The sequence below is a fragment of the Agelaius phoeniceus genome, chromosome 6, assembly GCF_051311805.1.
Source record: "Agelaius phoeniceus isolate bAgePho1 chromosome 6, bAgePho1.hap1, whole genome shotgun sequence".
NCBI lineage: Eukaryota > Metazoa > Chordata > Aves > Passeriformes > Icteridae > Agelaius > Agelaius phoeniceus.
Window position 1 is genome coordinate 31,295,644 of NC_135270.1, and position 14,932 is coordinate 31,310,575.

General features: G+C 39.7%; 1 protein-coding gene across 6 annotated transcripts in view; it reads right to left on the reverse strand.

Moving 5' to 3' along the window:
* Nucleotides 1-14,932, reverse strand: part of ZFYVE26 (zinc finger FYVE-type containing 26) — a 49,061-nt gene that overhangs the window by 21,778 nt on the left and 12,351 nt on the right. For 5 of the 6 annotated variants that reach the window (XM_077180317.1, XM_077180315.1, XM_077180316.1 and 2 more), the window contains 16 exons: nt 14,635-14,817; nt 13,381-14,034; nt 12,612-12,701; nt 11,857-11,925; nt 11,074-11,225; nt 9,547-9,745; nt 8,958-9,221; nt 8,657-8,776; nt 8,224-8,388; nt 7,063-7,290; nt 5,171-5,276; nt 3,685-4,421; nt 2,932-3,128; nt 1,968-2,072; nt 1,271-1,393; nt 599-775 (listed from right to left, as the gene is read on the reverse strand). In XM_077180317.1, the coding sequence (XP_077036432.1) occupies nt 599-775; nt 1,271-1,393; nt 1,968-2,072; nt 2,932-3,128; nt 3,685-4,421; nt 5,171-5,276; nt 7,063-7,290; nt 8,224-8,388; nt 8,657-8,776; nt 8,958-9,221; nt 9,547-9,745; nt 11,074-11,225; nt 11,857-11,925; nt 12,612-12,701; nt 13,381-14,034; nt 14,635-14,817 (3,569 nt within the window). The remainder of the gene's footprint in view (nt 1-598; nt 776-1,270; nt 1,394-1,967; nt 2,073-2,931; nt 3,129-3,684; nt 4,422-5,170; nt 5,277-7,062; nt 7,291-8,223; nt 8,389-8,656; nt 8,777-8,957; nt 9,222-9,546; nt 9,746-11,073; nt 11,226-11,856; nt 11,926-12,611; nt 12,702-13,380; nt 14,035-14,634; nt 14,818-14,932) is intronic. The other variant, XM_077180314.1, reaches the window with a different exon arrangement.

Genomic DNA, 14,932 nt, shown 5'->3' on the forward strand with positions numbered 1-14,932 from the left:
TGCACCAAAACAGACATTACCAAAAGCACTGCATTTTATTTACATGTAATGCATTCAACTAAGGTTATCTGCTGATCAATGCATCTACTCCCAGGCTGAGCACAGAACCTGTGTGACTTCTGTAAAGGCAGTGGCCATCCAGAAAGAAGAGTGATACTCTCCACCTCTGGAAGGACCTTGGAAGAAACATGAAGTCAAAAAACCACCATACAGGTGAGCATACATAGGACACCTCATGTTACTGATACAGACAGTAAGTTGAGGATACTTCCTTCTTCACTTGGGACAAAGATAGCAACTTTTCTGATAAAGTCCACAATTTTATTTTATTCCACCCTCTCCTCTTTCAGTCTGTATCCACTCTCCATAGCTCAAACCCGAGACTGCTTTGTTCATACTATGGAACAGCAAAAATGGAGAAAGGAAAGAGAAGCTTTAAGCCATCTCTAACTTTCCTTTGGATCCTGAGACTCAGGATCTTAGACCTGGTGTGGTGAGAATGCTCTGGCTTTTTATATTATGAAAATACTATGCATGACAAAATTACTTATACAGCTCTTTATTGCTGTTAATCCCTCAAGGCAGGGGTTTTACTGACCTTGGATCCTATATAGAGTGCCTGGATTTCATTCCGGCGTGCCGTTGTCAGACTGGCATAGAAGTGAGCTGTGAGGTAATCAGCCAAGAAGTGAGAGGCTGCCAAGTTTGGATGCTGGTCCAGGGACTGCTCACTGATGGCAAGGCAAACACCAGGGTCTTCAATTCTTTGTAAAAGCTACAAAACCAAACAAAACACAGTGAAACTCTACAACATTCCTGGAAGGCAGCTTTCTGTCCATGACAGTTTATTACAGTGTTCCAGTAAACAAATTAATTCACTTTTTAAGTGACAGCTCCACCATTATTAAAACCAAAAATGTTCACACCACTAATTTGGGCACAGCTGACCGATTTATGTTATTAGTTTCATTTCTGATTCTTCTGCTTAAGCAGCACTGACGTGCTTCATTATAATTTTTCAAATGAAAGGAGCCTTGTATTTCCCTGAAAGTGACATTTATGCTATTAGGTCCAAGAACTAAATTGGCAAGCTGGATTTTTACTTAAGCATAACAGGGGAGAGCTGGGATCCTAAAAGCTTATCTAAGCAAATAACATCTCTTGAGGGTGGAACCAAAAAGACCATGAAAACACACACAGTGAAGACAGGCAAAACAGCTGTCAACTTATTTGATCTATGGATATGAGACTGAGAACATCTTGCTATTACCTTCAATGCCTTTTCCATGTCTCCCATCTCCAGTAAGTGCAGAAGGTGCTCACGGTGAAGGTTGATCAAGTCTTCTCTTGGGACAGGATACAAGTGTTCCCATTCCTCACACAATTCATAATCCTAAAGAATTAAAAAAGAAGTAAACACAAAAGGACAAACTCTACCCTCCCTGATACAGATGCTTCTTCCAAAGTTCTGATTAAGAGATTCTGTAGCTTAGACTCCTCTCCCAGATAAAAATAATAATAATTACACTGACAAAAGAAGATGATAGCCAATTTAATCAGTCACAGCCTGAATTTAAAATACCTTGTTTACCTTACAGTAAACAAGCTAGTTTTCAGAAAGACACTTAAAGCCAGCCAGATTTACAATATTAGCATTTCTCTAATAATCACATCTGTATTATGACCAAAGTTATGCTACTTTAAAATCTTCAAAATTGTAAAAGAAAAGAACAGGTTATATCTCAGAGTAAGAGTTTAAACTAAAACTTAAGAATTATTAATTACATGTAAATCTTGATATTAAATACAGATCTCTATTTGTTTCTGTAGCACAGAGCTGAGTAAAGGAATCCTTCCTCCCAACATAATTTCCACTGATCATTGTTTTAAGATGCCATTTCGATGAATTTATTTACTTGAAGTTTAATGCATTCTAATTCAACGAAATTCACATGATGATGTCTAACCTTTACTTTCAGAATGATATTCATAACAGCCTGAGGATCATCAGCGCAGGCTTTTTTCAGATCCTGCCAGTCATTCCACAATGGTTCATTTTGCACATTCAAAATCTGTAAAAGTTAATATTGAGTAGCATAAATTATAGAATCTCAATTTATCTCAATCAATAGCCTAAGAAAACAGCTGAGCTCATCACATCAAGAGCTTTGACAAAAAAGTCAAAAAGGAGACCACATTTAGACCTTTTCAGGGATGATGTAACACCCTTGCACTCAAAAACAAAATCTCTACAGTTTTCACAGATATGAGTCTACAAGGCACATTTATAAGGGAAGGTTTCTGAAAGATAAGGTTTCTGGCAATAATTATGGATGTAAAAGTACACATTTACTGCAGACATTGCTGGCACTAACAGAGAGACAACTGAGCTGTCAATTAGCAGAACTCCCACCAGACAGAACTCAGCAGGGATGGCTCCTTATTTTGCTGTTTGGCTTTTCAGTCTGTGCTGAACTCCAGGCCAGCCTTTCTGACTTCAGGGTTTCTGCACTACACTGCAGTTAGAAGAACTGACTGCAATACAAACTTGGCCCTTGGACCCCTAGTCTTGTACACCATCTGCATTTCTCAAACTTGTAAAATGATTAACTGCCATGGAAAGCTTCCAGAGGCTCTAGAATTTGCACAGAATGGAAAATACTTTGCAAAACAATCAGATTCACAAAAATGTTTGTATCTAAAAATGTTTGCAGACCAGAATGCTAACAGGAGAGTGGGAGAGTTGTGAAGGATGAAAGCTGAGTGTTAACTGGATACTATAGTACTTCACATGAACTGTTTTGGATAAAAGACTTGAAAAGCTCTCATGACCAAAAAAGAACCAAGGGTGAAAGCTTCTCAGGGGGCAACCAATATTTGCTTCCTGCTGCCTATTTCATTTCACTGGTCACTTGAAGAATGACCTTGTACCTTTTGATAAACCTGAAGTTCTTTCTTCCTGCTCTGCAGACTGGCTTTTAGTTCATGAGGCATGCCCAGGTCAGAAATGCAGTAAGCTAGAATTTCCAAACAGGCATCAAGGGGCCACTTGTCCAGACAGCGCAGGGCCAGTCTACTTCTCAACACTGCATTTTTTACAAGGAACAAGTATTGCCAACCATCCTTATCTGTGGAGGAAACAAAGCACTAATTTGAAATTCAGTTTCTATAATTCAGAAAATAAAATAAAAAAAATCCTTATCCTTGCTGGATCACATCAACAAAAGAATCACTGACAGGGCTGAAAAATCATTGCAAGAGTTATCCTAAGCATCACAGTTTTGGGAAATATCCAAAGTTAGCACGAGGTACTTACTATTCAGACTCCAAAAGGCACCTTTCACAGATCACATCATCCATGCATAACAATGACACTGCTGTAGGAGATGTTCCATTAACAATACAATGATTACTGTGTCCTGATGCATTCAGCTCTTCACATAAAAATAACAAAACAGACGCATTCCAGTTCTCTTGTACTAAATTGGTCATGATTTGCACATTTGTGAAACAGAAACAACACCATCAGAGAAAGCAAATTCAGGATGAAGAAAGGAAAATTATCTATTTCCATCTCTGGATTTGCCCAAGGACCTCTACTTTAGTTTCTTTGTTTTGATCCAGGCTGCATTCTTTATTAAAAAAAAAGAATTGAGGAAAAAAGCCTGACTTAATCCTTCTTACCTTCAGCAGCTGCACAACTCAGCACAGCATCCTTCACATTGACCACTTCCTCCACATCCTGACAGTACAGATCCAAGACCTTCAGAGCTCTGTCCCAATCCTTTGCCCCAAGAGCTTGTTCAAAGACTCCAGTTAATACTTTAACAGCTGTGGTGGAATGTAACCCTAGGAGCACCAGAGACATGTATGCCTTGCCAGAGAAGACAGCAGCCAAACTGCTACCTTCCTCTTGATTCCGAAGTGGCTCAAACATAGCAAGAAGAAATCGTTCCAATATTGGGAACTCCTTCAACAAGGCCTCACACTCCCTGGAAATCTGCTCCAAGCCTAAGGGCACTTCCCGTTTGCCCCGAAATTCCATCCAAGACAAACTTGATTTGTGAATTTTCTGTATATTAGATGCACTTAGACATGCCACTGTAGCCATCAGCTTCGACTGAGACTTCAGGAAGTCCAGGGAGGAGGCAGTCAGTGTGTGCTGGCTCAACTCATTCAGAGAGGATGAGGCCTGAGTGGAGACATCCTCAGAGGTCACTGCAGAATTGTGAATAGGTATTTCAACATCTGGCAGGCAGTGGCAGGCACACTGCTGTGTCAAGTTGCTGATGTTGGTCAGAAGAGACTTTGCCTGGCTGTTTTGCCTTGCACTGCACAAGGACAGTGGTTCACAACAAGAGTTAACAATGACTTGCTGCACATTCAGATTCAACCCTTCTTTAGCCAAGAGAGAAGAAAGTCTGTAGGATCAAAAACAGAACCAGATTACCCAGTACATATATAAGGTACTTTATAATTAGATATTTTCATAAATCTTCTAAATGCTTTAAGAACACAAGTCCCCTAATATTCTTCACAGGTACTACACAAGAAGATTACATATACTATTTTAATTCTGAACTTAGGCTGTCATTCCTTTATAGAAAAAGAACTTACTCCTAAAACATTGACTTCTACCTAACTGCAAGCTACTAAAATAGTTCACCATTAGCACTCATCTTTTTAAAAGCTACCTCATCTTTTAAAAAAGCTACCTCATCAAATCAGACAGTTTCCATGCCAACCTAATTTAGTAGTTGCAATGGAAGGAGCTAGATTATCCAGTTTACCTGCAAGGGCAAGACCATGCCCAGTATTCTTAATAAAACCTACTATCCTACTTTATTGTATTACACTGACAAGCTACAAGTGCACTCCTCTGAACTGTCACACAGTTAAAAAAATCCACATAATTCCACTCTCACTTCATAACAGATAGTAATTGTTAAAAATATGGAGCCACTATTCTCCCAATCAAAAATCTTCAGGCTGGAGAAGGCACTGACTAAGCACCTCCCTACACACCAATCCTTTCAGCATCAAGTGATCAGCTGGTGGGACACAGCTGTACCACCTGTGATAAGTAGCCAAAGAACCTAATAATGGCTGAGGTAAAAGTCACCAATACCAAAATAACGTACTGGAGTACATAATCTGAAAAAGCACTGACCTGTCAGGATGAACTTGTCTCTCAAAAACAAGCTGGGAAAGCAGCTGAGTTGGACTCTGTTGTAACAGTATAAATGGGTTTCCCACTTTCACTTCTGCAGATACATCTTAGGGAAAAAAACACCAGAATATTTATTATAATACAAACACATTAGCTGAATACACTAACCAACTTTTATTTTAGGAATATAAATTTTATGGCCCTGAGTCTAAACCCCTTTGACTAAATTCACAGAGTTCTAAATTCACATTAGAATGGTGAAATCCAGAGTAAATTGCAAGGCATTTGTGATTATGATAAGCCTCTCAGTTTTGGCAATATTATGTCGGACGTATTACCAAAACAGGCAGAGTAGAGATTCTTCATCCTTTATGCAAGATCTACATTCAAACAGTTTAGCAACTCCACTTCATAAACTTTCAACAAAATATGTACTTGTAGTGAGAAGTAGAAAACATGCAGAATTATTTCCTGATGAGTCTCTGGATGTAGACTGGTGAGCCCATGCTCTATTCAAGTCAGTTAGCAAGGGCAGAGGGAACTCACAGGTACTTTTACAAAGGAGTGAAACCCTGGCCACTACGGCTGGAAAGCATTTGTATCCACTACTGAGTTACGTCAAGTAACTTTGGACACATTCTCCTAAGTTCACCTTTTCCTTTCATCTTCCAACACAACAACTTTTCCCCCAAACTCACCCAGCCCTTGAATATTTTTGTGCAATTTTTGGCTTTGGCAGTTATCCAATCATGTCCATACAGAAGCTACAGCTGGCATGGCAGTGACCTGAGCTGAACCAGCATGTCTGCAAATAGACCTCTGCTCTTTTTCTTATCCTCTTGGGAAGGTACTCTCTGAAATCAGTACTCTGGTATTTTACATTACTGCAGCTCAATTAGTGTCAACTTGAAAACATGGATAAGTGTCGCAGACATCTTTTCATGAAAAATCCTTTCTTTAGGATTTTTCCTCCTGAGAAGCTGAGAGGCCTCAGGAACAAAATGTAAACAATGGTTATCTGCTGCTGTGGAATGCAACAGGTAGATCTTTGATTGGCCCATCTTGGATGTTTATAATTAATGGCCAATCACAGCCCAGCTAGCTCGGAGAGAGAGTCCGAGACAGCTGCCTTTGTTATCATTCTTTTCTTTTCTATTCTTAGCCTAGCCTCCTGATGAAACTTTTTCTTCTATTCTTTTAGTATAGTTTTAATGTAATATATATCATAAAATAATAAATCAAGCCTTCTGAACATAGAGTCATTTCTCCGTCTCTTCCCTCAACATAACACCCCTGTGAACACTGTCACAGATAAGCAGTTTTACTCTGAGCACAGTGAATTGTTCTGCTCTTCTGACAGCTTTATGTGCTGATGGTACATTCCTTTCCATGGGCCATCACCTGCTGATTCTATAAAAAAATTCTGCCTGGTTACCCCTGCATGGCCTTCTACACACTCTTTTCTTACCCTTGTGGAGCAGCAGTGCCTGATGCCTCTAAGGGAGCTGTAAGTTATACAGCATGCTGATCTACTGGATGCAAAAATCAATCTCGCCTTACAGGGGCAGTGTTAAGAATTTTTGGATTTCAAGGGCTGTTTGTTTTGTCTCCAAAGTTTTGTCTCTAAGTGGAGTGCAGAGTCTGGGTCAGTAGTTAGCATTTCTGTTCTCATTTTCCCACTGACATCAACTATTTCCATGTGAGCTGTGGGTGGCATAGGTGTTATGAAATAAAAGGAAAAAAAAAGTAATAATCAGTTGAAATCAAAAGCACAGGTATTAGGTACATTTGGCAAGGAACCATTTTTGCACAATTACTTTCCAGAATTTGTCCAGACTACACAGTGTGAGTATCTCCACCTAGGCTCAGACTTTCCAGCAGAAAGCCCTTACCTAGCTCTGCATTCAAGCTCCGTAACACCACAGCAGCCAGAGTAGTGATGTAGTCAAGGAAGGCCTTCACAAAGTTTGTCTGCGTGTTGCTCTCTTGCATGCTTTGGCTATGCTGGTCAAGAGTTCTCAGCAGGAGCTGTGTTTGGTTCCAAACCAGGTGCTTCTCCAGCTCCATGGGTTTGAGAGAGCCCTGCTCCACCAAGGTGCCAAGCAGGCTCCCTTTAGAGTCTGGTTTAAGAGAACAGACAAGATTCAAGGATGAAATGTCAAGAAGAAAGGAGGCAGGGGGGTGGGGGAGAAAGAGAGAGAAATGCTTTAGCTTTATTTCCTCTCCGCAATTATTGATCTTAGTATAAGCATTATAATTTAATAAATTCCCTTGCTCCCTGAAAGCAAGGGACATTTTTACTGTGAGAATTATAATTCGATTGAAACCAAGAGAAATTTTCACAGCAGAATAAAACTATAGTACATCTAAATTGATAACTACGGTTCTGAGAAGTTAGAACTATATTAAGGCAGAAATATTAAAATATTTCTAGTTCTTTGTCGTTAACATTAATTCTAAAACACAGGTGCTGACCAATCCTTCAGCTGCATAACATTTAGCTCTTAGAGCTCTCCTAAATTTTTGCTCATTAAATATTTTAAGAACACCAAAAAGCCATTTATAAATTTGGTGACTAGAAGAGAAACACCAGTACTATATAATGAAGAGAGCTGTAAGAAAAAGCAGCTGTGGAAAAGATGAGATGTTTTACGACAGTCCTATGAAAATTGGAAGGTATTATGATATTACAAAGGTTTTGAAGGTTTATCTCCATTTTGTTACTTAAAAAAAAAAAAAAGGATAAAAAAGCAAGAATAAGAATACACCAAATTATCTATAAGGTGCTGCTTTAAAATATACTTAAAGAATTCCTTGCTAGGACTGCATAGAAATAGAACAAATAATGACTCTGACAAATTCAGAATTTTAGCTGTGAAAACAAATATAAGAATTACAGCTAAATTTTACCCTTTGCATTTATGATTTTTAAAATATATATTTGTGCATATGTCAAAGAGCATTACTACTGGATTTATAGCTGCCTGGAAAGGTCAAAGCAAAAATTTACATCTGTACATCAATCAGTCTTTATATTCACAAAAATTACTCACCCACAGAACGCTCAACACATGTCAGTGCTTTTAGGATATGATCCAGGTTTTGTGATAGAACAATTTCATTAGTAATACTTTCTTCAGTCAAGGCCGGGTAGCAAGCTTGCAGAAGGTCTACAATACTGCATCGAAAATGACTCCCTATTTTCTCATCGGACACCTCTACAAAGAGGGAGAAAAATACAACAACTGTAAAAAAGACACAAGAATTTTTTTGCATAGAAGGCCCACAAAACCAGAAGTGTATGATAATACAAAAAACCAGACCATTTCAGATTATTCAGAATTGAGCTCAGGTCACATCCCCCTTGCCTTTTCTGTTATAAATACTAAACTAAAACATGGAAAGTTCAAATTTACACTGCAACAGAAGACAAGAATTTGATTTAAGCACATTTCAACAGAAAGCCTTATCAGCAAAGCACACTACCTGGTCTGGATTGACCTTGTGATGTGCAGGAAGAGTTGAGAATTTTACTTATTTGCTGGAGAACGGCTGGAAAACCCTTGACACCTTCAGAGTGCAGTAGAACAAAGTCAGGTCGGTGGCCTGGAAAAGTCATTGTGCAAAGGGAGACAAAATCAAAGTTAGGGGTGGAAAAAAGAGACACTAACATGAAAGTACAAAATGAGATTTAATTAAGGCTTGGGTGTTAGCACAAACAACACAGCACAGAGAGGCATTTTCTGTTCCCAGCCCATGCTGATAAACATAAAAATCAAAAGCCTACCCCGAGTTTCAAGGCTGTTGTAGAGTCTCCTTTCTGCTGTCTCCAGAAGCTGTTTGCATGTCTTCCAGAGACGGCACTGAGTACAAGCTAGGTCAAATGCTGCCATTGCTGAAGGACTGAGGTCCTCAAGGACTTCTCGCAGAGGATCAGTATGCTCCAGCTGGATGTTTCTGATCCAGAAGTTTTCTTGAAGAGTAGGAGCAAGACTTCCAGAGGTTGCAAGCAATTTATCAGTAACATCCGAGATGGAATAAAATACCATACCTACAGGTGTCATCAAAAACACACAAACACTGGTTAACAGCATAACTAGATCAGATCCTGTAATGGGTAACTATTTTTTAATCCTTATAGAAAATAATTCCATATGTGGCCTGCTTCATGGATCAATTAATTACTGTAGAATGGATGCAGCTAATTGGGCATCAACAGCAAATTTTCAGCATTTATAGTCTCTTTCTAACTCAAAGAACCATCACTTACACTTCTGAACAAACACTACACTCATTTTGACATTATTCGAGTTGCTTTCTCGGACTTTTTACTTCTCCCCAACCCTTTGTGAGAACTCAAAAAGCCCAGTCCTTACCAGCTGCTGCTGCACTCCCAATAGCTTGCAGTGTTGAACGGCCACTGCCAGATTTCCTGATGCCTCCAGTGCCATCTGATGCTTGATTCTCAATATTGTGCTCCACTCTCGCCATTTCTCGTACTGCCTCTTGGTAACGCTCCATGAAAACCAACTCACCATAGCAAGGGGAAGTCTCCAGATTAAACATCAAAGCCACCTTTCAAAAGTAACAATAGATGTAATTAAATAGATGTACAACAATAGATGTAATCAAATGAAGTTTTCAAAGGTCAAGGAGCTTGGTGGGGGGGGGGCTTTAGAGGAGACAAAGGAATAAAACAAATACTTTAACTGAAAAACATCTCCACAGACACAACAGGCTGAAATGGTGTGGTTTTCTCCTAAAGAGTTTTAAGTGCCTGAAAAAAAAGACCCTCAGAGATGTTTTTCAATTATTATTATAAAGCTTACCTATTATTTGTTGGAGGATTAGGGCTGAATTAATTTTCATAACCCTCACCTTTCAGAACGACTCTCCACAATTTCAATACACTATGTAATGAGAGATATCTATCAAGTTTGCCTCCAAAGCAGACTATTTCAAATAAATTCTTATTCAGCAAGGAATACCTTCTCAAAATTTAAACACAAAGTAGCTAAGCAGAGCTGTGCATGAAACCAACAATCAAAAATCAACCAACCTACTAAGAAACCAACAACAGAATACAAACCAAACTTGAATGCTTTATCACTGGTGATACTGAAAATCAAGGCAACAAAGCAAAACAAAATGCTCCTTTGGCCCTGTAAATAGGGAGAAGATGAAGTGGCATGCCTGGAGTCAAACAGAACTAATTGGCTGAGTAGTAACCTGATGTTAATGCAATGTTTAAGTGACATGAACTGCTCCAGTATGGCTATTCAAAACCCAGCCAGGTCACAATTTTGACAGAAGATCCACTCATTGATGCACTTCAAGATATTTTTTCAGAGCATCAGCTCAAAAGCCACACAGAGAAAGGTATGCACAGCTGTGAGGGAGCAAAGAATCACAAATATGCAGACTGTCAATTTGCAAGTCTTTCTGCCTGTTCTCAATACTACAAATTTAGTCTCAAAACATACCTCCTTCAAATGAAAATAATCACTGCTCTGGGTAAGGAACACCTTTGCATGTTTCTACCAGGGTTACAAGTGGAAGAGTGCCATGGTTTTGAAAAACGGATTAAATAAAGCAGTTCAAATAAAGCTGCTTCCTCATGAGACTTCACATGATCTCTCTATTCGTCAGTCAGTTGAAACACTATGCTTGACTAGCTCTCATCAAACATTTGCATGCTTTGAGAACCCAGGTGTAGAGAAAACATTTTCACATAACAAGGCAGAAAAAACCCTGCATCCATGGGATGTTGGTTTGGAATATCTTTGTTCCTTCTACTTGCTTCTACTTCTGAAGTGCTTCTTTCACTTGGAAGCCCTATGTTTGCTAAATGCAGAAGAAGCGGGAATTTCATTCAAAAATTGAAATACATGTATCTTATTTACCTGGTGGGCTTCCACAAAGTTCCCTCTCAAAACACAAGAAACTAACAGTGATTCTGGTGGGGAAAGCATCATAGGAATGAGGGAATTCTGCTGACGTGGTCTTGCCCTGCTTTCCAAATCACTCAAGCCAGAGACACTACTGGTACTTCCCTCTGCAAGACAGAATTCATCAGTATACTATTAGGGAAAACACATTTCACCAAGTAACAGCCACCTAGCAGATAACAGCATTTCACATATTTAACACAAAAAATATAGGAGCAGAGTTGCAAGCAAGTTTTAGGGTAAAGAAGTCAACATAAACATCCTGTTAGAAATTCTCATAACATTTCACTATTTGGTCAGAATTTGCAATTTGGATCTCATCCCTGTGTAACACTTTTCAGGAGCTACATAATGTGCACACAGTGCTAGGCACTGGTTCAGTATGGACAAAGGGAGAAGTCTAAAGCATCTGACCTATTAGATCATTCCAGCATGCCTAAGCATGTCTTAGCTTACACAATTATCAGTTCATCAGCTTTTTTGATGGTTTGCAGACCACTACATTGCTTGCATACTGTTTCCTGCAAGCCAAAGATACCAAGAAAAATCTAATTCTCTTATTCCATAAGAAGACACGTTATTTTGACTACAGAAGAGTGATCCAAAAACAGGAGCTCTGAGAAGTGAAAAGATATAATTCTGTCCTGCACACAGCAGTAATTCACATTAACTACTCAAGCAAATTCTGCATCATGCACATTGAAAAGACAAAGAAATACTACTTCTGTGGCTTATTACCTGAGGTACTGGTGCTTAGCTCGCTACTTGTGCTTTCTAATGATGGACTGGATGCTCCCTCTTTCCCATCTAAAATGGAAAAAATCAAAATCAGCACATTAAATGCACTTTTATTAAAACTTACTGCAAATAACAGATTAAGCAACCTCAAGAGATCTTCAAGAGTATCTTGTAAATGAGCCACCACTGACATCTATGATAAAGGCAAAAACTGTTGATTTGAAGAAAATGCTAGGCTTGGAGACTATGCTGCGTGGCCAATCAGTGACTCATGTCAGATACTTCGAAGCTTGTTATTTTGGAACATGCCACTCCAAAACCAGACATGCCTTTCAAAGGCTCAGTAGAAAAAAGGTGAGGAACACAGCTTTCTCCTAAAGCTGCCAATGTATGCCACAGACTCCTATTAATTCACATCCTAGATAATACCACAACAGGAATGAAAATATACTGAACAGTCATTGGAAATAGGGGAGAAAGGGAAAAATCAGTACTGTAGTTGAAGCTCTCCCCTGCCCCAAATCAGACTTGATTGAAAGAATTTATTCTTCTTGGAAGGAAGTTATTTGTGCAGATGAGCTTTAGAAAACAATCCAAGTGGAACTGGACTGACACTTCAAACCACTAAGAAAACTAAAGGAAATAAATCTAGTTCTCTACTCCTAGGCCATGAAATGTAATTGCATTCAGCCATGAGCACAGGAAAATTATGCACATTTCAGAAGTGCCTTCTCCAAGACACTTTTTCAACCCACCTGTCTTGTACCTCCGATATCTACTTCGTTTCTTCAAGCTGGAGCACCTGATTAAAGAGCAATATCTCCTGGAGGCTGCAAGCTGATGTTCTGCGAAATATTTAAACAAAAACATTATCAAGTAGCTTTATAGAGGGAGGCTTGACAAACAGTTGAACAAAAGTTTGGAAACTTGCTATATTTAAGGTCCAGAACTGCAAAGTCTTTCTTGGGACATGGAGCTTACATAGTCTGAGATACACAATAAGCTACACATGATACAAGACAGAACCTCATAGCAGTAAGGCTAGCAAGTTATGGGCTATGGAGAAGGGTGAGAAACAGGTTCCTGAATGTGTTGTTCAAGCTACTTCAACAATCATCCAGAATAACACAACCTCCTCTGACACATTTTCCTAACATGTTTCCAGACTAGGCTAGATCAACACTGTCCATGAACAAGCTGAGACTATTTGGCTTGCACTGGATCCAACACCACCATGTCCCTTCATATCACTGCAGTGTGATTTGTGACAAAGGGCTGGGACAAAGGCAAACAGAAGCAGTGCATCACAAAGGTGAGGGAAATGAGAAAATGACCCAAACTTTCTGATTAGAATAGAGATCACTTCTGTTGGAAAATGGTGCAAGCACCAGGTGTCTCCAGGTAGGTCACTCTCTCAGTATCTGCCAAAATGTGCTCCCTCAGTGAGATGCTCACAGAATTTAGCCTTGAGATCACTGTCTGGACAGCTGTAACATATCAGAAAGTGCCAAATACAAAGCCTACCTGCATTTCTGTTACTCATCACCACCTTGTATCGCCAGTGAGCTTCAGAAAGGTATTTGGAAAACTGTAACACGCGACTTCCAAAGGCATCTCTGCTTGCAGAAAGATTCAAGCACTCAACAAGCTCCAGCTCTTCACGAAGCACATTACTGGAGTCCCACGGGAGAGAACTCTGGATTTCTTCCAAGTGGTTGAGAAGCAATGTGAGGAAGGCCTCCATGGCCACATCATCCACTAAAAATCCAGTAACACCACTGGTGAAGTGTTTCAGATCCAGGCAGCTTGGCTTAGAGGTTTCACAGCTTTTCCCATCTAACACAGAGTCACAAAGATCTCGGGTATCTGTGTGAAGTGTTTGTGCAGCCAGAAGAGACTTCTCTGATTTTTTTTCAGCCTCTGTTAGGTGTTCTGGACTTTGCATGGTGGAAGACCGCCGACTGTCACTGCCTTCTACACTCAGAGTAGCGCACTTTTTGTCAAGGTCTTCATCCTCTGCATAGTCCTCAGGTAGAGGAGTGTCAGTATAGAGGTCATTATAGGAAATGAAAAGCAAGGAGAAAATATTCTCCAAAACCTCCAGGCGCAGAGGAATGGGAACACTCCTTAAGAACTGCTGGCACTTTGCAATGTGCTGAGGAAATACTGAAGAGCAATCTGTACAATTAAAAACAAAAATAAAGAAAATTTATTCTACATTTTTCAGGGATTCCTTGCTCCAACTTGTGCCTTTTAAGAAAATCCCAGAAGGGGAACTAATCCAGTGGCTCAGACCCAGTCATTCCTCCAAAAACCAAGTAAGTACATGTCCAACATTTTACATTTAGAAAGGTAGTGTGTGCCTCCTCCCTCTGAGCAATGCCCATTACAGCTCTGTTCAATGATGTGCAAATTCAGATTCCACCAATTCAAGCCATTAAATCAGTTTCAGCTCTGGGAAATCATAAGCTCTTATAAAATTATCTGTCACTAAGATCCTATATCTAGTATCACTTCCTTTTAGCACTATATTTTTTGTACAATTGCCTTAAATGTTTTAAAACAAGGCTGGTAGCTTATTAATTTCTATTATTACTAAAGATAACAACACCTCAAAGAAATACCATTACACTTGCTTGGCAAGCATCCATAGCCCACTGAATAAAATACCATATGTACACAAGGCACAACATTATCCCCATACTAAGTGATAATTCAGAGCCCAGCAATTGCATGGAGAAGCACACACTACTGAACCTGAGAAAGGAGGCCAATCACCTGCTGGTTCTCCAGAAGTTGCATCCTCAGGGACATCACCAAGAAGGCTGTGTACACAATCCTTGCACCTGGCATGCCTGTGTGAATTCACACAGAGAGCATAGATTGCGTACTTCATGGCACAGAACGCTCTGAAGAGGGCCAGGTTACGCTGCTGACTCAGGGTGTTAGGGAGCGTGGCTGCTGTGGAGCGAAATCAGGGTGGTGATGGGGTAGGAGGTAAACAAGAAAACAAGTTAATTTTCTCCTGCAGTTCCTGCACAGTGATAGTTATCCAGTCTTTCTTCCCCAGTGCTGT